This window comes from Anomaloglossus baeobatrachus, chromosome 7 (assembly GCF_048569485.1).
Source record: "Anomaloglossus baeobatrachus isolate aAnoBae1 chromosome 7, aAnoBae1.hap1, whole genome shotgun sequence".
In the NCBI taxonomy this organism is placed as follows: Eukaryota; Metazoa; Chordata; class Amphibia; order Anura; family Aromobatidae; genus Anomaloglossus; species Anomaloglossus baeobatrachus.
This window is the reverse complement of record NC_134359.1, coordinates 254,943,891-254,970,340: the sequence shown is the minus strand read 5'-3', so window position 1 is coordinate 254,970,340 and position 26,450 is coordinate 254,943,891. Positions and strand designations below refer to the sequence as shown.

Below are 26,450 nucleotides of genomic sequence, written 5' to 3'. Positions count from 1 at the left end.
GCCCAGCCGAACGGTAGGTGTGAAGAATTGGTTCCTTGATCCACCGCGCAAGGGTGGATTTGGAAGCTTGCGACCCTTTACGCTGACCAGCGACAAGGACAAAGAGTGCATCCGAGCGGCGCAGAGACGCCGTGCGGGAAATGTAGATCCTGAGTGCTCTCACCAGATCCAATAAATGCAAACCCTTTTCAAATTGGTGAACTGGATGCGGACACAAAGACGGTAAAGTGATATCTTGATTGAGATGAAAGGAAGATACCACCTTGGGAAGAAATTCTGGAATTGGACGCAGAACTACCTTGTCCTGGTGAAACACCAGGAATGGAGATCTGCATGATAACGCCGCCAGCTCGGACACTCTCCGAAGAGACGTGACCGCCACTAGAAAGGCCACTTTCTGTGAAAGACGAGAAAGGGAAACCTCCTTCATAGGCTCGAAAGGCGGCTTTTGGAGAGCAATTAGAACCTTGTTCAGGTCCCAGGACTCCAACGGCCGCTTGTAAGGGGGGACGATATGACAAACCCCCTGCAGGAACGTGCGTACCTGAGGAAGTCGCGCCAGGCGTTTCTGAAAAAATACGGATAGCGCGGAGACTTGACCTTTAAGGGAGCCAAGCGACAAACCTTTTTCCAACCCAGACTGCAGGAAGGAAAGAAAAGTAGGCAATGCAAAAGGCCAGGGAGAAACTCCCTGAGCAGAGCACCAAGATAGGAATATCCTCCACGTCCTGTGGTAGATCTTGGCGGAGGATGGCTTCCTAGCCTGTCTCATGGTGGCAACCACTTCATGAGATAAACCTGAGGCCGCTAGGATCCAGGACTCAATGGCCACACAGTCAGGTTCAGGGCCGCAGAATTCAGATGGAAAAATGGCCCTTGAGACAGCAAGTCTGGACGGTCTGGTAGTGCCCACGGATGGCCTACCGTGAGGTGCCACAGATCCGGGTACCACGACCTCCTTGGCCAGTCTGGAGCGACGAGAATGGCGCGGCGGCAGTCGGACCTGATTTTGCGGAGCACTCTGGGCAACAATGCCAGAGGTGGGAACACATACGGTAGCCGGAACTGCGACCAATCTTGAACTAAGGCGTCTGCCGCCAGAGCTCGGTGATCGTGAGACCGTGCCATGAAAACCGGGACTTTGTTGTTGTGCCGTGACGCCATCAGGTCGACGTCCGGCATCCCCCAGCGGCGACAGATCTCCTGAAACACGTCCGGGTGAAGGGACCATTCCCCTGCGTCCATGCCCTGGCGACTGAGAAAGTCTGCTTCCCAGTTTTCTACGCCTGGGATGTGAACTGCGGATATGGTGGATGCCGTGTCTTCCACCCACGTCAGAATCCACCGGACTTCCTGGAAGGCTTGCCGACTGCGTGTTCCCCCTTGGTGGTTGATGTATGCCACCGCTGTGGAGTTGTCCGACTGAATTCGGATCTGCTTGCCTTCCAGCCACTGTTGGAAGGCTTGTAGGGCAAGATAGACTGCTCTGATTTCCAGAACATTGATCTGAAGGGTGGACTCTTTCCGAGTCCACGTACCTTCAGCCCTGTGGTGGAGAAACACTGCTCCCCACCCTGATAGACTCGCATCTGTCGTGACCACCGCCCAGGATGGGGGTAGGAACGACTTTCCTTTTGACAATGAGGTGGGAAGAAGCCACCACCGGAGAGATTCCTTGGCTGCCTGAGAGAGGGAGACCTCCCTGTCGAGGGACGTCGACTTCCCGTCCCATTGGCGGAGAATGTCCCATTGTAATGGACGCAGATGAAACTGCGCAAAAGGAACTGCTTCCATTGCTGCTACCATCTTCCCTAGGAAGTGCATGAGGCGCCTCAAGGGATGCGACTGGCCCTGCAGGAGAGATTGCACCCCTGTCTGTAGCGAGCACTGTTTGTCCAGTGGAAGCTTCACTATCGCTGAGAGAGTATGAAACTCCATGCCAAGATATATTAGTGATTGGGTCGGGGTTAGATTTGACTTTGAAAAGTTGATGATCCACTCGAAACTCTGGAGAGTCTTCAGTGCCACGTTCAGGCTGTGTTGGCATGCCTCTTGAGAGGGTGCCTTGATAAGTAGATCGTCTAAATACGGGATCACAGAGTGACCTTGCGAGTGCAGGACTGCTACTACTGCTGCCATGACCTTGGTGAAGACCCGAGGGGCTGTCGCCAGCCCGAAAGGTAGAGCTACGAACTGCAGGTGTTCGCTTCCTATAACGAAGCGTAGAAAACGCCGATGCTCTGGCGCAATCGGCACGTGGAGATAAGCATCCTTGATGTCTATTGATGCTAGGAAATCTCCTTGAGACATTGAGGCGATAACGGAGCGGAGAGATTCCATCCGGAACCTCCTGGTTTTTACGTGTTTGTTGAGCAGCTTTAGATCCAGGACGGGACGGAACGACCCGTCTTTCTTTGGCACCACAAACAAATTGGAGTAAAAACCGTGGCCTTGTTCCTGAAGAGGAACGGAAGTCACCACTCCTTCCGCCTTTAGAGCGGACACCGCTTGCAGCAGAGCATCGGCTCGGTCGGGCGGTGGAGAAGTTCTGAAGAAACGAGTTGGAGGACGAGAGCTGAACTCTATCCTGTACCCGTGAGACAGAATGTCTCTCACCCAACGGTCTTTGACCTGTGACAGCCAAATGTCGCCAAAGCGGGAGAGCCTGCCACCGACCGAGGATGCGGAGAGAGGAGACTGAAAGTCATGAGGAAGCCGTCTTGGTAACGGTTCTTCCGGCTGGCTTTTTTGGGCGTGATTGAGTCCGCCAAGAATCTGAGCTCCTCTGATCCTTTTGAGTCCTTTTGGACGAGTAGAATTGGGACCTGTCTGAGCCTCGAAAGGACCGAAAACCAGACTGTCCCCTCCTCTGTTGGGGTTTGTTTTGTCTGGGTTGCGGTAAGGATGAATCCTTACCCTTGGAGTGTTTAATGATTTCATCCAAACGCTCACCAAACAATCGGTCACGAGAAAAAGGCAAACTGGTTAAGCACTTCTTGGAAGAAGAATCTGCCTTCCATTCTCTCAACCACAGGGCTCTGCGTAAAACCACGGAGTTGGCTGACGCCACCGCCGTACGGCTCGTAGAGTCTAGGACAGCATTAATCGCGTAAGACGCGAATGCAGACATTTGAGAGGTCAATGGTGCCACCTGCGGAGCAGATGTACGTGTGACCGTGTCGACCTGTGTAATGCCAGCTGAAATAGCTTGGAGTGCCCATACGGCTGCGAATGCTGGCGCCAACGACGCTCCAATAGCTTCATAGATGGATTTTAACCAGAGCTCCATCTGTCTGTCAGTGGCATCTTTAAGTGCCGCCCCATCTTCCACTGCAACTAGAGATCTGGCTGCAAGCCTGGAGATTGGAGGGTCCACCTTGGGACACTGTGTCCAGCCCTTGACCACGTCAGGGGGAAAAGGATAGCGCGTATCTTTAAGCCGTTTGGAGAAACGCTTATCTGGATAAGCGTGGTGTTTCTGGATTGCGTCTCTAAAGTCAGAGTGGTCCAGAAAAGTACTTAATTTACGCTTGGGATACCTGAAATGGAATTTCTCCTGCTGTGAAGCTGCCTCCTCCGCAGGAGGAGCTGGTGGAGAAATATCTAACATCTTATTGATGGACGCTATAAGATCATTCACTATGGCGTCACCATCCGGGGTATCTAGATTGAGAGCGGCCCCAGTATCAGAATCCTGATCAGTTACATCCGCCTCATCACACAGAGAGTCGTCCCGCTGGGACCCTGACCAGTGTGATGAAGTTGAGGGTCGCTTATAGCGAGCCCGCTTAGGTTGTCTGGGACTGTCGTCCGAGTCAGAGCCGTCACCCTGGGGTGCATGTGACACCCCCGGAGCTAGGAAGTGTTCCAGCTGAGGGGGACCAGGGGGCAATGAATCAACAGTGCCCATGGTCTGAGTTACTGGTCTAGACTGCAATGTTTCAAGAATTTTAGACATAGTCATAGACAATCTGTCAGCAAAAGCTGCAAACTCCGTCCCTGTCACCTGGACAGCATTCACAGGTGGTTCTCCCTGGGTCACCTCTAGCAGAGGCCCCGGCTGAGCAATTGCCACAGGGGCCGAGCACTGCACACAATGGGGGTCAGTGGAACCTGCCGGTAGAGCAGCCCCACATGCGGTACAGGCAGCATATAAAGTCCGTGCCTTGGCACTTTTGCTTTTTGCGGACGACATGCTGCTGTCTCCTTGAGAAATCTAAGGAGGGTATATAGCAGAAATCACCAGCGACCGTACAGTGTAAAGTATTGCCAGCACAAAATACAAAGTACACTATGGCACAAGTGGGGGAGAGCCCTTGAGGGCTGCTTACCGCCCCGCTGAAAAGCGGGTGTGAGGTCGTAGAATCCCTTGTCTGGGTCTCCCAGCCTCCCCTCTGCAGCTCAGCGTGCAGGCAGGAATGGCTGCCGGCGTCCTGTGAAGAGGGGCGGACCGTGGGCGTGCCACAAACAAAAGTGCGGGAAACTGCGTCCCACTGTGCCTAGTGTAAGGGCTGGAGTATGTAAAACAGACTCCAGCTCTTAGCGCTGCTGGTCTGTACAGCGTCCCGCCCTCCTCCTGACTGGCAGGTCTGGGGGCGGAAACGATACGAACTAGGCCGCAAAAGCCGGGGACTGTAGTAATCTAGCGCGGCCGTCATATATGCACGGCCAGCGCGGAAGTCCCCGGCGCACCACAAATCCCAGCCGCGATGCAGTAAACACTGACCCCAGCGGCCGGATCGGCCGATCGTACTAAGTCTCCTCACTCAGCAGAGCTGTAGTGAGTAACGGCACAAGCGCAGCAGCGCTGTTTACCCCGGCGCACTAACACACCCAGCAATGCTGCAGTGTGCGTGCGGTAAGCACGGGGACACGGAGTACCTTAATGAAGCAGGGTCCTGTCCCTGAGGAAACTCCGCTCCGTATCCAGCAGGTCCTCCAGGGGCTGTGGATGGAGCACGGTCTCAGTGCCCGGAGACCGGTAAAGTCCCACTTCACCCAGAGCCCTAATGGGGATGGGGAAGGAATCAGCATGTGGGCTCCAGCCTCCGTACCCGCAATGGGTACCTCAACCTTAACAAACACCGCCGACCGCAAGTGGGGTGAGAAGGGAGCATGCTGGGGGGCCCCCGTATGGGCCCTCTTTTCTTCCATCCGACATAGTCAGCAGCTGCTGCTGACTAAACAGTGGAGCTATGCGTGGATGTCTGACCTCCTTCGCACAAAGCATAAAACTGAGGAGCCCGTGATCCCACGGGGGGGTGTATAGCCAGAAGGGGAGGGGCCTTACACTTTTAAGTGTAATACTTTGTGTGGCCTCCGGAGGCAGTAGCTATACAATTGTCTGGGTCTCCCAATTAGGAGCGACAAAGAAATGGGCAGTTCTATGTGAGCCCAACAGCCAGCAGCAAGGCAAGCTCATAATGTTGGGTCCCTATCTAACTCTAATGCCTCTCTTTGGGTTAAACCCAATTTCTTTGGTTAAACCCAAAAAAGAGGCAGAGAGTTACACAGGGACCAAACATTAAGAGGTCGCCTTGACGCTGGCTGTTGGGCTCACATAGAACTGCCCATTTTGTGTGCTAAGTATCTCAATTTTTAAATGTTTTTCCATTGCAGCAATGCATGTGTATTTTCCCATATTCATTGTTTACATATCTTCGCACTACAGAATGCAACTGTCTCTTTTTTTTTTGTTTTGTTACTATCCTAAAAAATAGGTCATCAATACCAAAGCACAGGAAAATCCCATTTGAATCATGAATTACACCATCGTTGTAAGAAACCTGCAGGTCCACGACCAAGACCCACAGCAATAATTTGCTCCTATGAAAGTCACCAAAGAGGAAACTAAACAAAAAAAAATACTAAATAGGTATGATACATTCTCATGCATCCTGTTACTTAAGGGGCTGCAGCGTTGCCCGCCCCTGTGTGTACCCTGAGCAGAAAAATAACCGGCGCCTAGAGATTGCCCCAGGCAAATGCAACCGGCACCGGCTGAAATGTGCTGACATAACATACCTCTCCGGTCAAGTCCATCATGACGAAGAGCAGGGCTTTCAGAAAGGTCTGCTGATTCTGAAGGACCCAAATCAGAGGAAGCCGCTCCATCAGGAATTTGATGGAGACCACTCCACCAAGCTTCGCGTACCAGGCCTGTTCATAGCAGCACGCACACAACCGCTCCACAATGTAAGAGAACAATGGAAGCTGGCACGCCTGAAAGAGAAAAACAAATCGCAGCTCACTTCTCCCATATTATGTGCCGTGCACCCAGTCGAAATTAAGACACAAGGTGCCACCTACTAAGTACTTTAGCCAATATGGGCAAAACTATAAAAGACATTGACACATTAGAAGGTGGAAGCGGAATCTTTATAATGTAGTTACCCTTTCTTTGGATCCAAGGATAATACTGGCGACGTCGAATATCACCGCCAAAGCCACCTCGCCAATCTTGCACAACTCTTTCTCTTCGTAGGCCATACAGATGGCGATGGCGTCAATCAGCACGAGGGGATCCATGCCTTTCGAACCGTTTTCTTCGCTGTGAAACATGGCTGTGCTGGGCTGACTGCCAACCTGGTAGCATTGGAGAAGGAATGGGCCTAAGGGAAAAATAAATATAATCAACTATTTACTCCTGGAAAAGGGAACCGGTCAGCAAGAATGCCCTACGCACAGGACTATGGCTTAGTGACAGGTGTCCCGATGCTAAACTAGGCTTTATTCTAAAGCCGGCCATGTACAATATGTCAGCCGAACCATCTGGCCTATCAGAAAGGATAAGCAGCCATCAGGGGAGTCTGGTAGCAGCTCAAAAACATCAACATTGGGTATGAGCACGACTCGCTCTACCCATCCACCCTATACATGCTCGGGCGGGCTGCGCATGCATGCACGTTTGGAGTGGATAGAGAGGTGGCCACTTGTATTTAAAGGGGTTGTGCACTACTTTTATATTGATGGCCTCTCTTTAGGATAGGTCATCAATGTCTGATTGGTGGGGGTGCCGGGTATGGGATCCCGGCCAATCAGCTGTTCTTGGGGTAGTGGCGGCTGGAAATGCTTAGCTCCAGAGCTGCCCCGTCAACCGATAGCAGCCACAGCCGGGTATTGCACATCCACCTCCCATTCAAATCAATAGGAGGCGAATGTGCAGTGCCCGGCGGTGGCCCCTATCAGAAGACGAGGCAGCTCCGGAACTGAGCATTTCCAGTTACCTGCTGTCGCTGCAGACACAGAGCAGCTGATAGGCGGGTGTGCCATGTGTCGGTCCCTGGCCGATCAGACATTGAGGATCTATCCTAAGAATATGCTATCAATGTAAAAGTAGAGGCACCGAGGACAGCGGATCGGCAGGGCTGCGGGGTGTCGGACCCTGGCCAATCAGACATTGATGAACAATCCTAAAAAGAGGACATCAATGTAAAAGTAGTGGACAATCTCTTTAATGTGTATGGCCAGCATAAAGCACTTCAGGGAGGGCTGAAAACTAGGCTGAAGAAGAAGTGCTGGTTGGGGTTCCTTGCCTTCAGCTTTCCCCCATCCAACTAGGCTGAAGAAAGTATTGGTTGGGTGCCTGCCTTCAGCTTTCCCACATCCAACTAGGCTGAAGAAAAAGTGTTGGTTGGGTGCCTGCCTTCAGCTTTCCCACATCCAACTAGGCTGAAGAAGAAGTGCTGGTTGGGGTGTTGGGGTTCCTTGCCTTCAGCTTTCCCCCATCCAACTAGGCTGAAGAAAGTATTGGTTGGGTGCCTGCCTTCAGCTTTCCCACATCCAACTAGGCTGAAGAAGAAGTGTTGGTTGGGAGCCTGCCTTCAGCTTTCCCACATCCAACTAGGATGAAGAAGAAGTGCTGGTTGGGTGCCTGCCTTCAGCTTTCCCACATCCAACTAGGCTGAAGAAGAAGTGCTGGTTGGGTGCCTGCCTTCAGCTTCCTCCCCATCCAACTAAGCTGAAGAAGTGCTGGTTGGGTGCCTGCCTTCAGATTTCCCCCCAACCAACTAGGATGAAGAAGTGCTGGTTGGGTGCCTGCCTTCAGCTTTCCCTCCAACCAACTAGGCTGAAGAAGAAGTGCTTGTTGGGGTGCTTTGCCTTCAGCTTTCCCCCCATACAACTAGGCTGAAGGAGTAGTGCTGGCTGGGTGCCTGCCTTCAGCTTTCCCCCCAACCAACTAGGCTGAAGGAGTAGTGCTGGTTGGGTGCCTGCCTTCATCTTTCCCCCACAATGAAACTTCTCTCCCTCACTTGTATATAGGAGCCACCAAGATTATCACAAAATGGAAGGACAAGATTAAGGAAGACTAAATTTGCCGAAGAATGGTCATCAAAGAGGGCAGAAAGAAGAATCAAACCAACTCACCACACTGTTGGGCCACAGCTACCATGGTGTAATGGCGGATCAGGCTGGCAACAAAGGGAAGAGCACTAGGCCTCAGGTCCTTGATGACGGCAGACATGAAGGCTCCGGTCAGGGCCTGCTCAAAGGTCTTACGGGCTGGAGTGTCCTGAGCTTTGTAGCGATGTGAGATGATGACACTGGGGATGGATTTTTCAGTAAAACTATGGAGGCGCAGGAGAAGAAAAAAAAAAAACAACTATTAGCAGCAGTGCTGGAAGCCATAAATTCTGTTCATCACCCAGCTTCCCAGCCTATACATCTTCCGCACTGGGACAGGTCTGATCCGACTCATCTATCGCATTTTCATTTTGTCACCTATTAGGCTAAAACATGACGGATGGCTCAATTTGACAGCGAGTATTTACAGGCAGCAGTCCGGCGAGAGGAAGGCTCGGTGACTAGGCAGCACAGGGGAACGGCCATTACCAAGCTGGCCTTTTCGGTGGGAGGTCTGCTATTGATCCGGTAACGGCGGGGCGTGATTAACACAAACAGTTTGGCGGTAATATGCCCACCCTTGTGTTAGTGTGGTCTTCTTAGGAATACAGGACTCACACAATACTCCCGGTCATTATCCTGCTGGGAAGATACAATGAACTTGTATGGCTTTAATTAAAAAACATCAATGTTAATACAGAAGAGCAGTGTCATCACTCATCAGACAGTTCCTTTAAAAAACTCAGCCCCGAGGTGATTGGCTGATCACCTTCCTTCCCACCCAGGGTAAATAGCCAAAAATGAAGTACAACATGGGGGTTCAGGTCATAAAAAGGTGGCACATGTGTACAAGTCGAGAAAAAGGGGTCACTCACCCCAATTTTGTGGCCACTGTGAATAAAGAGGTAACCATGCAAGCACATCTTCGTTCGCTTCTGTTAATTTTCCTCCCCAAAAAAATCAAGCAAGCGATGCTTCCATAAAAGCCAACTGAAAAAGCTGCGCATGCTCCACCACGTCTCAGTTCATGGCTGCAGCGAGAGTGCTCCTTTGTGGAGACAGATGTGGGTAACACCTATGACACGAACGCTTGTTTCGGGGTTGCTGTGAACAGCTGTGCATGCACCACTTTCCTCATTCATTCTTCTCTACTTTCAGAAGCTTCTATGGAAGTGAACGGAGAATGTTGCGCATGCACGACTACCTCACCATTCACAGCAGCGAGAATGCTCCTTTGTGGAGACAGATGGAGGTTCCCCGACACCAACGCTTGTTTCACGGTTGCTGTGAACGGCTGTGCATGCCCAACTCTCCTCATTCATTCATTCTTTTCTACTTTCAGAAGCTTCTATGGAAGTGAACGGAGAATGTTGCGCATGCACAACTACCTCACCATTCACAGCAGCGAGAATGCTCCTTTGTGGAGACAGATGGAGGTTCCCCCTGACACCAACGCTTGTTTCGGGGTTGCTGTGAACGGCTGTGCATGCCCAACTCTCCTCATTCATTCATTCTTTTCTACTTTCAGAAGCTTCTATTGAAGTGAACGGAGAATGTTGCGCATGCACGACTACCTCACCATTCACAGCAGCGAGAATGCTCCTTTGTGGAGACAGATGGAGGTTCCCCCTGACACCAACGCTTGTTTCGGGGTCGCTGTGAACGGCTGTGCATGTGCTGCTCTCCTCTGTCATTCATTCATTCTTCGCTACTTTCGGAAGCTTCTATGGAAGTGACTGGAGAAAGCTGTGCATTCACCTACCTCACCATTCACAGTGGCTATAATACGGGTATCAGGGGTCCCAATTTTTAAGATGGATTTGGGTTTCATCTCTAGGATCTGTACCTACTTTGACAATGGGGGTCTTCTAACCCCATCTCGCAGCCACTGTGAATGGAGAGGTAGATGCGCATGCACTGCTCTCTCCGTTCAGTGGTATCGATATGACGTTCCAAAAACGGCCAAATAGCACAACCTACAGCTGTTGTGAACTTCATTGAATGGTCAGAAAATAGCCTTTTGCTGTTATTTTCAGAACTTTCAGAGCAATTAATGGAGAGACTCGCGCATGCAAAGCCACCTCTCCATTCTCCTTGGCAGCAAGACAGACACAGGTCTCACAGGTAGGATCTACACCTATCAGACATTTATGAAGGTCATCAATGTCTAAAATTGGAATACCCCTTTAATTTGTACGGCCAATATGCAATAGTGCATTTCTTGCTTCGCAGCAACGTTCCCTGCTCATTTCTGAAGCTAGATCCACAGCAGATCACAGGGTTGTCATCTATGAAAAGGAATTGAGCGAAGGAGAGAACGGCTCTAGTAGCTGCAGGATGGGGATGAAAAGTTATTGTGATGCTGCTTAGCAAGGATTAATTATCCAATATTTACTTTAGTGTCTTGGCAGATGGAGACAGTGTTCCTGGGACTGTCCCCAGGTAGAGGTGTCACCGCTGCGTCCCCCACCATGCACCTGTCACTGCACATAATGTTCTCCTTCCTGACTGGCAAATGATATTACAATGTGCTGCTCTCCCCTCCGGCTGAGATTACCGATACACAATCCCCTCAGCACCGGGAGAGGAAAACAAACTCGTATCAACGGAACGGAAAAAAACAAAAAATCATGAGGCAGTCAACAACCCCCAATAAAGGGGCTGTCTACCTGCTTTATATTTGTCTCCAGACATAAAACACTTCACTAGTTCATGGATTGTGCCTGACATTGCAGCTCATATAGACTTGAGTGAGTGACGTTCTGCTGCAATACCATAACATGACCACTGACAAGGGTGGCGCTGTGGAAACCAGATAATGTATTTTTCGGATTAGAATACGTATTTTTCTTCCAATAATTTAGGAGGAAATATAATGCAAATGTAGCTCACCAGGAGGTGGTGGATGGGCGCTATGCTGGCTGTGGAGGGGACTGCGGTGGGAGGCTGGCCTGGTCTGCGGTGGGAGGCTGGCCTGGTCTGCGGTGGGAGGCTGGCCTGGTCTGCGGTGGGAGGCTGGCCTGGTCTGCGGTGGGAGGCTGGCCTGATCTGCGGTGGGAGGCTGGCCTGATCTGCGGTGGGAGGCTGGCCTGATCTGCGGTGGGAGGCTGGCCTGATCTGCGGTGGGAGGCTGGCCTGATCTGCGGTGGGAGGCTGGCCTGATCTGCGGTGGGAGGCTGGCCTGATCTGCGGTGGGAGGCTGGCCTGGTCTGCGGTGGGAGGCTGGCCTGGTCTGCGGTGGGAGGCTGGCCTGGTCTGCGGTGGGAGGCTGGCCTGGTCTGCGGTGGGAGGCTGGCCTGGTCTGCGGTGGGAGGCTGGCCTGGTCTGCGGTGGGAGGCTGGCCTGGTCTGGTCTGCGGTGGGAGGCTGGCCTGGTCTGGTCTGCGGTGGGAGGCTGAGCTGGCTGCGGTGGGGGCTTGTATAGAGCAGGGTAGTGCAGCAGGTGAGATGCTCTGTCAGAAATGGGGAGTTCAAATAATGGCGCCTGGAGTCGGCATGTGTGCAGATGAAGCTCCCGGCTCAAGATTTCATCTGCGCATGAGCTGCCTGCAGCCCACTGATCTCCCAGCAGCACACATAAGGAAAATGGCACCCGGAGGTGGCGCATGCGCAAATTATATCTCAGCTTGTCATTGTGCTGAGAGCTCCATTTGCGCAAGTGCAGACTCCGGGCGCCATTTCTTTGAAGCCTGCCCTGCCGACAGCATCTGTGAGACCCACTGCACCGCTCTGCTCCACGCAGCCAGCACAGCCCCCACCGCAGCGCTTGCAGGATCGCCCTAGTCCAGCACCACCCCTGCCTCCTGTGACCCCGGCTCCACCACTGTTGTTGACCCCCCCTCCAGTAAGACACCACCGGAGTATAAGACGGGCCCCCTTTTTTTTTTAACCTCTTTAATCTTTAAATTTGGGGTGCATCTTATATGGTACATTACATGAAGGTCTTGTCCAGGTCAAACAGGGATGGTTTGGGATCGCCAGAAGAGGAGCCTCGCATACAAATAGGACCCCTCCACCCACACCCCCTACGTGATGTCCTTATACAGCGGCAGAACATATGGACAAAGTTTGTAACCCTTCTAATACACTGAATACAAACAGTCTGCATTTCTTACTTGGGGTGAGCCAGCAGCTGGTACAGGGCATGTTTATTATCATCCAGGCTCATCATCGCCACCAGGAAACATTTGATCACCTCCCAGGCCTGTCTGCGATAGTAGGGCTCGGTGTTTGCGCTCTTCAAACAATCCAACGCCGTCTCGATGGACTAAAAAGACCAAACAGTGATTAAACCTCTTGCAAAACACACAGTGCCGCCGGGGTCTCCTAGGAAATCTGAATGATTGCAAAAGTGCTAAAAACAAACTTCACCCTCCAACTTCTGCTTCTCAGCACTTTTGATCTCACAATTCTACTCTAAATGTATATATGGAGATTTAAAGGGGTTCATGCATATATTACATTGATGCGGCCACTAAAGGTATTCCAGGTCAATAAAATCGATTGCATTAGATTAGTGAAGGGCTCACTGTCTTTCATCGTTAAGGAATTTGCTCCTACCTGGAGAAACATTGCTCCCGAGACCTGTGTCTCAACTGACAGAGGAGTTATATCGTACGTGTACACACTAGTGAGCTGGTAGAGAAGAGCTGAGACATCAGAAATCTTCTTGTGACTCCTGCACAAAGGATTTTTTTTCAGCTGCCTAAGTTTTACGGTCATAGTTAGCTCAGGAGAAGATTTATTTCATCTCCCATGACAGCCCTTCTCCAGCGGCTCCCCTTGTACGTATGCTTACAAAATAACTCCTTCGTATAAGTGGAGGAAAGAGCGCGAAATAGGGTCTTACTGTGACAAATTGAGACCTCGGAGAATATGGTGGTGCTCATGTGGGAGGGTTGGTCAGACACAACTACTAGTTAATACCTTAGAACCACAGCAGCCGTAGTCCCAAAACTATTGGTACCTCAGAGAGCAAGCCGGCCCTCATCTCGTAATTCGCACTGCAGCCCATCCAGTTACCTGTCAGGATTGGCTGTAGTCTGAAGAAACACCTCTCCTGAGACCTGTCTCTCAACTGATAGAGGAGTTCTATTGGAGGGATTAAGAGCCTCGCTGCCATGGCACAAAAATGAATGCAGGATCTTCTATATGTCACTTTATTGAATACAGTCACATATAGAAGATCCTGCATTCGTCTTTGTCCCACAGCAGCGCAGCTTTTAACGCCTGCAATAGAACTCCTCTGTCAGTTGAGACACAGGTCTCAGGAGAGGTGTTTCTTCGGACTACAGCCAATCCTGACAGGTAACTGGATGGGTTGCAGATTGCATTACGAGATGAGGGCTGCTTTCTTAAATATCTGAAGAAGCCCTTTAAGAAGTTGACCGAGTGCTGAGCTATTTCTTTAATGCCTAGCACAGCATAACGCCAAGCATTTATTAGTGACTGTTCTGGATATTACATCTCAGACCCTTACTCTTGCTTAAAACAGCTTAAAAGGGTTTGTCGGGTCAGAACATAATTATTACCTATCCTTTTTGATAGGTCATCAGTATCAAAGCGGTCGGGGTCCGACAAGCCAACACCCCCACAGAGTCAGCGACGGCTGGTTGGACATATAATGAGCAGAGCTACACTGCGCAGCTCCATTTCATGAGTACGAACAGCAACGGACAAGCCCTTTAACCCCTTCACGACCTTTGACGGATCTAGCCGTCATGGTGCCCTGGTACTTAAAGACCCATGACGGATAGATCCGTCATGGCGAAATCGCGGCCCCGGAGCACCGGGCACCGCAATCGGCTTTAAAAAACTGTAGATTCGGGAAGGAGAGGACTTGTACCTGACCTCAGGAGGGGTGGTGTCTCCTTCCCGGACCTACGGAGGCTGTGATTGGCTGAACGGCGTTCGTCAGCCAATCACAGCCAGTGTTATGTTTCAGCCATTGAAAATGGCTGAAGCATTGAAATCCAGCTATGTCAGTGCTGCTGCAGCACTGGCCATTGGCTGGAGCTCAGTGAGCTTTACTGCACCCGCCCCCAGCTCTGATTGGAGAGATCGGCCTTGTGACCGATTTCTCCAAGCAGCACCGTGCCTCTGGGACCGGGTGAGCTCGCTGTAGGAGATCGCTCTCCTCAGCGTCTCCCTCCGTGGAATCTGAGGAAAGCTATCCCTGCGGGTGCCCATCTGTGAGTCACAGCCCCCGATCCACCGCTGCCCTGCTCCATGTGCTTCGCCCCCTGCTCTCCCGCTGCGCTCCTGCATGTGACGCCGCTACTCAGCAGTAAGAGCAAGCGGCGTCAGATGCAGGGGGTGGCGCAGCGGGAGGAGAGCGTCACGGCGGCCGCTGCACTCTCCCCATCAGCCGCTCCACCGCCCCAGCATCTGCCGATCCACCGCCCCAGCATCTGCCGATCCACCGCCCCAGCATCTGCCGCTCCCCTCTCCCCATCAGGTACTGCTCTCTCCCCATCTGCCGATCCACCGCCCCAGCATCTGCCGATCCCCTCTCCCCATCAGGTACTGCTCTCTCCCCATCTGCCGCTCCACCGCCCCTGCATCTGCCGATCCACCGCCCCAGCATCTGCCGCTCCCCTCTCCCCATCAGGTACTGCTCTCTCCCCATCTGCCGCTCCACCGCCCCAGCATCTGCCGCTCCACCGCCCCAGCATCTGCCGCTCCCCTCTCCCCATCAGGTACTGCTCTCTCCCCATCTGCCGCTCCACCGCCCCAGCATCTGCCGCTCCACCGCCCCAGCATCTGCCGCTCCACCGCCCCAGCATCTGCCGCTCCACCGCCCCAGCATCTGCCGCTCCACCGCCCCAGCATCTGCCGCTCCCCTCTCCCCATCAGGTACTGCTCTCTCCCCATCTGCCGCTCCACCGCCCCTGCATCTGCCGCTCCACTCTCCCTATCAGCCACTGCTCTCTCCCCATCTGCCGCTCCACCGCCCCAGCATCTGCCGCTCCACCGCCCCAGCATCTGCCGCTCCACCGCCCCAGCATCTGCCGCTCCACCGCCCCAGCATCTGCCGCTCCCCTCTCCCCAGCATCTGCCGCTCCCCTCTCCCCATCAGCCACTGCTCCACCGCCCCTGCATCTGCCGCTCCACCGCCCCTGCATCTGCCGCTCCACCGCCCCTGCATCTGCCGCTCCACCGCCCCTGCATCTGCCGCTCCACCGCCCCTGCATCTGCCGCTCCACCGCCCCTGCATCTGCCGCTCCACCGCCCCTGCATCTGCCGCTCCACCGCCCCTGCATCTGCCGCTCCACCGCCCCTGCATCTGCCGCTCCACCGCCCCTGCATCTGCCGCTCCCCTCTCCCCATCAGGTACTGCTCTCTCCCCATCTGCCGCTCCACTCTCCCTATCAGCCACTGCTCCACCGCCCCTGCATCTGCCGCTCCACCGCCCCTGCATCTGCCGCTCCACCGCCCCTGCATCTGCCGCTCCACCGCCCCTGCATCTGCCGCTCCACCGCCCCTGCATCTGCCGCTCCACCGCCCCTGCATCTGCCGCTCCACCGCCCCTGCATCTGCCGCTCCACCGCCCCTGCATCTGCCGCTCCACCGCCCCTGCATCTGCCGCTCCACCGCCCCTGCATCTGCCGCTCCACCGCCCCTGCATCTGCCGCTCCACCGCCCCTGCATCTGCATCTGCCGCTCCACCGCCCCTGCATCTGCATCTGCCGCTCCACCGCCCCTGCATCTGCATCTGCCGCTCCACCGCCCCTGCATCTGCCGCTCCACCGCCCCTGCATCTGCCGCTCCACCGCCCCTGCATCTGCCGCTCCACCGCCCCTGCATCTGTCGCTCCACTCTCCCCCGCATCTGCCGCTGCACTCCCCAGCATCTGCTGCGCACTCCCCAGCATCTGCCGCTGCGCACTCCCCAGCATCTGCCGCTGCGCACTCCCCAGCATCTGCCGCTGCGCACTCCCCAGCATCTGCCGCTGCGCACTCCCCAGCATCTGCCGCTGCGCACTCCCCAGCATCTGCCGCTGCGCACTCCCCAGCATCTGCCGCTGCGCACTCCCCAGCATCTGCCGCTGCGCACTCCCCAGCATCTGCCGCTGCGCACTCCCCAGCATCTGCCGCTGCGCACTCCCCATCAGCCGCTCCACCGCCCCTGCATCAGCCGCCACACTCTCCCCATCAGCCGCTCCACCGCCCCTGCATCAGCCGCCGCACTCTCCCCATCAGCCGCTCCACCGCCCCTGCATCAGCCGCCGCACTCTCCCCATCAGCTGCTCCACTGCCCCTGCATCTGCCGCCGCACTCTCCCCATCTGCCACCACACTCTCCCCATCTGCCGCTGCGCCCCTGCATCAGCCACCTCACTCCCCCATCAGCCTCTGCGCCCCTGCATCTGCCACCTCACTCCCCAATCAGCCTCTGCGCCCTTGCATCTGCCACCTCACTCCCCCATCAGCCTCTGCGCCCCTGCATCTGCCACCTCACTCCCCAATCAGCCTCTGCGCCCTTGCATCTGCCACCTCACTCCCCCATCAGCCTCTGCCCCCTCCCTGATCTGCTGCCTGCTCTCTCCCAACCCCTTAATCCTCTGCCCCCTCTTCCCCCCTCCCGGATCTGCTGCAATCCTGCTGCCTAGATCCATTCTGTAAGGTAGCTATCCCCAATCTCATCTCCCACTCCCCTTCCACCCTTCCCCTCGCCCCCCCCTTCCTCCGCCGCTCCTGCATCCGTTATGCCCTCACCCATCCTCCACCGCTCCTCCATCCGCCACGCCCTCCCATCCTCCGCCGTGCCCCCTCTCCCATCCTCCGCCGCTCCTGCATCCGTTGCGCCCTTCTATCCTCCATCCATCTTTTTTCCATCCCACCTAGTCCCCCCCCTTTTTGCAGTACATCTGTGCGTTCGTCCTAATTTTTTTTTCTATAAACTAAGAAAGAAATACAAATGAAGGGAATTTTGTTTACTTACCGTAAATTCCTTTTCTTCTAGCTCCAATTGGGAGACCCAGACAATTGGGTGTATAGCTACTGCCTCCGGAGGCCACACAAAGCATTACACTTAAAAGTGTAAGGCCCCTCCCCTTCTGCCTATACACCCCCCGTGGGATCACGGGTTCCTCAGTTTTAGTGCCAAAGCAAGGAGGAAAGCCAATAACCGGTTTAAGAACAAATTCAATCCGAAGGAACATCGGAGAACCGAAACCAGTCAACATGAACAACATGTGTACCCGAACCAACAAAAATCCCTAAGCAAACAGGGCGGGTGCTGGGTCTCCCAATTGGAGCTAGAAGAAAAGGAATTTACGGTAAGTAAACAAAATTCCCTTCTTCTTTGTCGCTCCTAATTGGGAGACCCAGACAATTGGGACGTCCAAAAGCAGTCCCTGGGTGGGTATAATAACCCCTCGTGATAGGACCGTAAAAACAGCCCTACCCTACAGGTGGGCCGTCGCCGCCTGAAGGACTTGTCTACCTAGGCTGGCGTCCGCCGAAGCGTAAGTATGCACTTGATAGTGTTTGGTAAAAGTGTGCAGACTCGACCAGGTAGTCGCCTGGCACACCTGCTGAGCCGTAGCCTGGTGCCGTAATGCCTAGGACGCACCCACGGCTCTGGTAGAATGGGCCTTCAGCCCTGAGGGAACCGGAAGCCGAGCAGAACGGTAGGCTTCAAGAATTGGTTCCTTGATCCACCGAGCTAGGGTGGATTTGGAAGCTTGCGACCCTTTGCGCTGACCAGCGACAAGGACAAAGAGTGCATCCGAGCGGTGCAGGGGCGCCGTGCGGGAAATGTAGATCCTGAGCGCTCTCACGAGATCCAACAATGCAAATCCTTTTCACATTGATGAACTGGATGAGGGCACAAGGAAGGCAAGGAGATATCCTGATTAAGATGAAACGGGGATACCACCTTAGGGAGAAACTCCGGAATAGGTCGCAAGACCACCTTGTCCTGGTGAATCACCAGGAAGGGAGATTTGCATGACAGCGCTGCTAGCTCGGACACTCTCCGGAGAGACGTGACCGCTACTAGAAAGGCCACTTTCTGTGAAAGGCGAGAAAGGGAAACATCCCTCATAGGCTCGAAAGGCGGCTTCTGAAGAACAATTAGAACCCTGTTCCGATCCCAGGGCTCTAACGGCCGCTTGTAAGGAGGGACGATATGACAGACCCCTTGCAGGAACGTGCGTCCCTGAGGAAGTCGTGCTAGGCGCTTCTGAAAAAATACAGATAGCGCTGAGACTTGCCCCTTGAGGGAGCTGAGCGACAAACCTTTTTCCAACCCGGATTGCAGGAAGGAAAGAAAAGTAGGCAAACTAAATGGCCAGGGAGAGACTCCCTGAGCAGAGCACCAAGACAAGAATATTTTCCACGTCCTGTGGTATATCTTGGTGGAGGTAGGTTTTCTGGCCTGTCTCATGGTGGCAATGACCTCTTGAGACAATCCTGAACCCGCTAGGATCCAGGACTCAATGGCCACACAGTCAGGTTCAGGGCCGCAGAATTCTGATGGAAAAATGGCCCTTGAGACAGCAAGTCTGGTCGGTCTGGTAGTGCCCACGGTTGGCCTACCGCGAGGTGCCACAGATCCGGGTACCACGACCTCCTTGGCCAGTCTGGTGCGACGAGGATGGCGCGGCGGCAGTCGGACCTGATGTTGCGCAGCACTCTGGGCAACAGAGCCAGAGGTGGAAACACATAAGGAAGCCGGAACTGCGACCAATCTTGAACTAAGGCGTCTGCCGCCAGAGCTCGGTGATCGTGAGACCATGCCATGAAAACTGGGACCTTGTTGTTGTGCCGAGACGCCATTAGGTGGACGTCCGGCATCCCCCAGCGGCGACATATCTCTTGAAACACGTCCGGGTGAAGAGACCATTCCCCTGCGTCCATACCCTGGCGACTGAGGAAGTCTGCTTCCCAGTTATCCACGCCTGGGATGTGAACTGCGGATATGGTGGAAGCCGTGTCTTCCACCACGTCAGAATCCGCCGGACTTCCTGGAAGGCTTGCCGACTGCGAATTCCTCCTTGGTGGTTGATGTATGCCACCGCTGTGGAGTTGTTCGACTGAATACGGATCTGCTTGCCTTCCAGCCACTGCTGGAAGGCTTGTAGAGCAAGATACAGTGCTCTGATCTCCAGAACGTTGATCTGAAGAGTGGACTCTTGCTGAGTCCACATACCTTGAGCCCTGTGGTGGAGAAAGACTGCTCCCCACCCTGACAGATTCGCATCTGTCGTCACTACCGCCCAGGAGGGGGGTAGGAAGGATTTCCCTTTCGACAATGAGGTGGGAAGCAGCCACCATCGAAGAGAATCCTTGGCCGCCTGAGAGAGAGAGACGTTGCTGTCGAGGGACCTCGACCTCCCGTCCCATTGGCGGAGAATGTCCCATTGTAGTGGACGCAGATGAAACTGCGCAAAAGGGAGTGCCCCTATTGCTGCCACCATCTTCCCTAGGAAGTGCATGAGGCGTCTGAAGGGGTGTGACTGACCATAAAGGAAAGATTGCACCCCTGTCTGCAATGAACGCTATTTGACAAGCGGAAGCATCACTACCGCTGAGAGAGTATGAAACTCCATGCCAAGATAAGTTATCGACTGGGTCGGGGTTAGATTCGACTTGGAAAAGTTGATGATCCCCCCGAAACCCTGGAGGGTCTCCAGCGCCACGTTCAGGCTGTGTTGGCATGCCTCTTGAGAAGGCGCCTCGACCAGCAGATCGTCTAAGTAAGGGATCACGGAGTGTCCCTGAGAGTGTAGGACTGCAACTACAGCTGCCATGACTTTGGTGAAGACCCGTGGGGCTGTCGCCAGACCAAAAGGCAGGGCTACGAACTGAAGGTGTTCGTCTCCTATAACGAAGCGTAGAAAACGCTGATGCTCTGGAGCAATCGGTACGTGGAGATAAGCATCCTTGCTGTCTATCGATGCTAGGAAATCTCCTTGAGACATTGCGGCGATGATGGATCGGAGGGATTCCATCCGGAACCGTCTGGTTCCCACGTGGTTGTTGAGAAGCATTAGGTCCCGAACGGGACGGAAAGACCCGTCCTTTTTTGGTACCACAAACAAATTGGAGTAAAAACCGTGACCTTGCTCTTGAAGAGGAACAGGGATCACCACTCCTTCCGCCTTTAGAGTGCACACCGCCTGCAGGAGAGCATCGGCTCGGTCGGGAGGCGGAGACGTTCTGAAGAATCGAGGTGGAGGACGAGAACTGAACTCTATCCTGTACCCGTGAGACAGAATGTCTCGCACCCAACGGTCTTGGACCTGTGGCAGCCAAATGTCGCCAAAGCGGGAGAGCCTGCCACCGACCGAGGATGCGGAGGGAGGAGACCGGAAGTCATGAGGAAGCCGCCTTGGTAGCGGGTCTTCCGGCTGTCTTTTTTGGGCGTGACTGAGCCCGCCAAGAATCTTGATCCTTTTGAGTCCTTTTGGACGAGGATAATTGGGACCTGCCCGAACCTCGAAAGGACCGAAACCCCGACTGTCCCATCCTCTGTTGGGGTTTGTCTTGTCTGGGCTGAGGTAAGGATGAATCCTTACCCTTGGACTGTTTTATGATTTCATCCAAGCGCTCACCAAACAGCCGGTCACCAGAAAATGGCAAACTGGTTAAACATTTTTTGGAAGCAGAATCTGCTTTCCATTCCCTTAACCACAAGGCTCTGCATAAAACCACGGAGTTAGCAGATGCCACTGCCGTACGGCTCGTAGAGTCCAGGACAGCATTAATCGCGTAAGACGCAAATGCAGACATTTGAGAGGTTAAGGATGCCACCTGCGGAACAGATGTATGTGTGACCGTGTCAATCTGTGCAAGACCAGCTGAAATAGCTTGGAGTGCCCATACGGCTGCGAATGCAGGAGCAAACGACGCGCCGATAGCTTCATAGATGGATTTCAACCAGAGCTCCATCTGTCTGTCAGTGGCATCTTTAAGTGCAGCCCCATCCTCCACTGCAACTATGGATCTAGCCGCAAGCCTGGAGATAGGGGGATCCACCTTGGGACACTGGGTCCAGCTCTTAACCACATCAGGAGGAAAGGGATAACGTGTATCCTTAAGCCGTTTGGAGAAACGCTTATCTGGATAAGCGTGGTGTTTCTGGACTGACTCTCTAAAGACAGAATGGTCCAGAAAAATACTTAATTTCCGCTTGGGAAATCTGAAATGGAATTTCTCCTGTGAAGCTGACTCCTCCACTTGAGGAGCTGGGGGAGAAATATCCAACATTTTATTGATGGACGCTATAAGATTGTTCACTATGGCGTCACCATCAGGAGTATCTCGGGATCAGAATCCTGATCAGCTAATTCCGGCTCATCACACAGAGAATCCTCCTGTTGAGAGCCTGACCAGTGATATGATGTAGGGGGCCGCTCATAGCGAGCTCTCTTAGGCTGTCTGGGACTGTCGTCCGTGTCAGAGCCGTCACCCTGGAATGCATGGGACACCTCCGGAGCCCGGAGCTGTTCCAAATGAGGGGGACCAGGGGACAGTGATTCAACCGTGCCCATGGTCTGCGTTACTGGTCTAGACTGCAAAGTTTCTAGGATTTTAGTCATAGTCACGGATAATCTATCAGCAAAGCTGCAAACTCTGTCCCCGTCACCTGGACAGTATTCACAGGTGGTTCTCCCTGGGTCACCTCTAGCAGAGGCCCCGGCCGAACAAGTGCCACAGGGGCTGAGCACTGCACACAATGGGGGTCAGTGGAACCTGCCGGTAGAGTAGCCCCACATGCGGTACAGGCAGCATAGAAAGCCTGTGCCTTGGCACCCTTGGTTTTGCGGACGACATGCTGTTGTCTCAGAGCAATCCAAGAGGGTATATAGTGAAGAATTACCAGCGCCAGTACAGTGCAATGTATAGCATAAAAATACAAATGAACACTGCAGCACAAGTGGGGTAGGCACCAGAGGTGTCGCTTACCGCCCGCTGAAAGCGGGTGTGTGGTCGCTAGAATCCCGTGCCTGGGTCTCCCATAACTTGTCTCCCCTTCTCCAGCTCAAACAGCACGTCAGGAATGGCTGCCGGCGTTCAGTGAAGAGGGGCGGACCGTGGGCGTGCCTCAGACGAAGAGCGGGAAACCAGCGTCTCACTGTGTTCAGTGTGAGGGCTGGAGTATGTAAAGTAAACTCCAGCCCTCGGCGCTGACGTTCTGCACAGCGTCCCGCCCCCACTCTGACTGGCAGGCCTGGGGGCGGGAACGAAACGAACTAGGCCGGAAAAAGCCGGGGACTGTAGTGGTAAGCGCGGCCGTCAAATATGCACGGCGAGCGCGGAAGTCCCCGGCGAACCACAAGTCCCAGCCGCGCCGCAGTTAAAACTGACAGCAGCGGCCGGCGCGACCGTTTCCAAACCATTAACTCCTTCAGCTAGCTGAAGATAGTGTGGCACACGCGCGCAGCGCTATTGTCCCCGGCGCACTAACACACCCAGCAATGCTGGTGTGTGTGTGCGCGATTTGCACGGGGACACAGAGTACCTTAATGTAGCAGGGCCATGTCCCTGACGATACTCAGCTCCATGTCCAGCAGATCCCAGGGGCTGTGGATGGAGCACGGTCTCAGTGCCTGGAGACCGGTAAAATCCCACTTCACCCAGAGCCCTAAGAGGGATGGGGAAGGATGCAGCATGTGGGCTCCAGCCTCCGTACCCGCAATGGGTACCTCAACCTTAACAAACACCGCCGACAAAGAGTGGGGTATGAAGGGAGCATGCTGGGGGCCCTAGTATGGGCCCTCTTTTCTTCCATCCGACATAGTCAGCAGCTGCTGCTGACTAAACAGTGGAGCTATGCGTGGATGTCAGCCTCCTTCGCACAAAGCTTGAAAACTGAGGAACCCGTGATCCCACGGGGGGTGTATAGGCAGAAGGGGAGGGGCCTTACACTTTTAAGTGTAATGCTTTGTGTGGCCTCCGGAGGCAGTAGCTATACACCCAATTGTCTGGGTCTCCCAATTAGGAGCGACAAAGAAAAACTTAGTTTAGGGCCAGTAAAATTATACTGTAGTAATCATCAACTACAGTATTTTTTACTGAATATTGTAAGGGTCAGCCCAGTGCCACACATGAGAGCGATGCTCGAGTCTCACACCGCATCATCCGGCACGGTCGCTCTCTTCCAGACAGGAGTGTGCGGCTGTGTCGGGTGATGCGATGCGAGATTTGTGTATTGCTCTCACGTGTGGCGCTTGCCTTAGTGTCAGTTGCAGGTGCATATATTTTTTTTTTTTTTACTGACGTCTGTATTTTTTATTATGCCAAACTAATATTTCTTTGTATTGGGGGGGGGGGTCTAGTTTCCAACATGGGGTCACATGTGGGGGAGCTCCACTGTTTGGGCATATCAGGGGGATCTCCAAACACGACATGGTGCGGCTAACGATTCCAGCTAATTTTCCATTTAAAAAGTCAAATGACGCTCCTTTCCTCTGGAGCTCTGCCGTGCGCCCAAACAGTGTTTTTCTGCCACATATGAGGTATCAGCGTACTCAGAACAAATTGCCCAACAAATTTTGCGGTCCACTTTATCCTGTTACCCCTGTACAAATTAAAAAATGGAGCCTAAACTAACATTTTGTGGAGAAAAAAAAAAGTACTTTTTTGTTTTTATGCCTCAATGTATGAAGCACGTGAGGGATCAAAGTGCTCATTACCCATGTAGATTTATGCCATGGGGGTTTAGTTTCCAAAATGAGGTCACTTGTGGGGGAGCTCCATTGTTTAGGCACCTCAGGGGGTCTCCAAACGCAACATGGCGTACGCTAATAATTCCAACCAATTTTGCTGTGAAATGGCGCTCCTTCTCTTCTGAGCCCCGCTGTGTGCCCAGACAATTACTTTCCACCACATATGAGGTATCTGTGTACTCAGGAGAAATTGCACAATACATTGTATGGTGCATTTTTTCCTGATACCCTTGTGGAAAAAAAAGCTACCTGGTTGAAATAACAATTTCATGGTAAAAAAAAAATATATATATTTTCACGGCTGAACATTCTTAACTTTTGTGAAGCCTCCAGGGGTTCAAAGTGTTCAGTAAACATCTAGATAAATTCAATGAGGGGTCTAGTTTCCAAAATGGGGTCACTTGTGGGGGAGCTCCATTGTTTAGGCACCTCAGGGGGTCTCCAAACACAACATGGCATCCACTAACGATTCCAGACAATTTTGCGTTTGAAAAGTCAATTGTCGCACCTTGCCTTCCGAGCCCTGCTGTGCGCCCAAACATTTGATTTCCACCACATATGAGGTATCTGTGTACTCAGGAGAAAATGCACAATACATTTTATGTTGCAATTTTTCCTGATACCCTTGTGAAAAAAAAAGCTACCTGGTTCAAGTAACAATTTCGTGGTATGTGAGGCAAATCCCGGGATATGAAGATGAATTATGACTCCAGTCATAATCCCTCATCACTCCCTGGCAGTGCCCCCTCCCTTCTTGTTCTCAGTGTTCCACTCACACCTCCATGGCCATGTCCTGTGATATGGAGATGAGGTGGTGTGGGAACAATGGACACAGGATGACTCCCTGCCGTCACCCTGTAACAAGAGTTGTATCTCATTAGCAAGGCTATGGAACTAGCTAGACAGAACGACTCCAGTAAAAAATGGTTCATATCTCGCAAGCCATATTTCCGATAAATATGGCAACCATAAAAATGGTGTCTCCGCATGTGGACGATGCCGGCACCCCCTTTTTATGGGAGCAGGACATTGGGAAATGCCCCAGGCGTGATATCAGCCAATGGGGAACTGGCAGACAGGTCATGAGTCCCCTCGTTCTGTAGCTAAATTCATAACTGTCACAATGAGAGCATTGGCGTCCGCCTACGACGCTCCCAGGCAAAGTTATGGCCCATATTCCATGTTGGGATATTGTCCATAACTCAAGCCAGGGGTGGAGCAGTGCTCCCTGTGAGGTCACTAAGGTAGGAGGGGACCTGGATCTGCCCAGGTTGATAACCCTACTTCGGCCATTTTCCAGTGTTCTTCTGCTCGGGGGCCTGGTTGGGAAAGACCTGTGAGGGAGTTCCTGGAAACCTGGTCTACAGCGCCCCCCTGTGGCCAGACGCAACAAGGTAACTGCTGGAACTGTGTATGCCTGTTTGTAACAAATGCTTTGATTGTAACTGTACTCTGACATATGTATATTCTGTAGATTCCCTATTGTATATATTGTAGTTCTAGTGTGCTTTAGGCTGATTAAATCATATAATTAATCTTGGGCTGTTCTGTTATCTCGATCTTGAATCCCACGTCTGTGTGTTCGGCTAATAGTTACCGTAAATCGGTTGGTGGCAGCGAATTGTGCCAAGGATTATTGTGGGGAGGCCAGTGAGATTCGGGGAGATTTTATATATTCCGCCCGCGGAGGTCGGGGGAATATATACCTTACTCTCACCGGGGACCCTTCAATAATCGGCATAAGTAGTATAGCGGCCTCCTGGCTTATGGTCGGGCAATTCCATAATTGGCCTGACTATAAGAGGGGCGCTAGAGAGCGCGTCACGTGCTCTGTCTGTCGGTCGGGAGGTATAAAGGAGGGGTGACCCCCACTTGTTACCCCCCGATTGTGACGTACTGGTAGCCAGCGCGGGGGATTTCTGAGTGACCCCCCCGGTGGTTTGTGACATATTGGTGGCATAGCGGTGGGATCGAGATAATAGTGTGTGTGAGTGTGAGACCCATACTCCCAGACACTAAAGACTGCCTGCAGCAGCTGTGGCTGCTGGGGTCTTCAGACTAGCTCAACACTAGAGTGTCAGAGTGCAGATACTGTAAGGTGTGTGGAGGCATCAGGTGTCAGTTCTGTGTCAGTGACCAAAAGTCTGCAAGAATGGCTGATGGCACCAGGAGCAGAGCTATGCAACTGGCCAATGCTAAGACAGGAGCCGAAGAGAGGGAGGACGGTGCTGTGGACAGCAATGAGGAGGTTGCCCACGAGTCCTCCAGGAGCTCGACGCCAGAAAACCGTTCTGCAGAGGACATTGCACAACCTAGCAATTATGGACAAGATGAGGAGCAGCTCACCCAAGGGTCCTCAACGAGCCAGATGCCAGCCCTCCGCTCTGCAATGGACAGTGAAGCACCAGGCTCCGCAGCGGGCCGCAGATC

General features: G+C 53.2%; 1 protein-coding gene across 1 annotated transcript in view; it reads right to left on the bottom strand.

Annotated features, from left to right (window-relative positions):
- The window catches only part of TRRAP (transformation/transcription domain associated protein), a 467,034-nt gene that overhangs the window by 306,539 nt on the left and 134,045 nt on the right, over positions 1-26,450 (bottom strand). Inside the window, exons 22-25 of the mRNA XM_075319755.1 lie at positions 12,458-12,609; positions 8,368-8,567; positions 6,394-6,611; positions 6,025-6,222 (exon numbers count right to left, since the gene is read on the bottom strand). Of these exons, the coding sequence (XP_075175870.1) occupies positions 6,025-6,222; positions 6,394-6,611; positions 8,368-8,567; positions 12,458-12,609 (768 nt within the window). The remainder of the gene's footprint in view (positions 1-6,024; positions 6,223-6,393; positions 6,612-8,367; positions 8,568-12,457; positions 12,610-26,450) is intronic.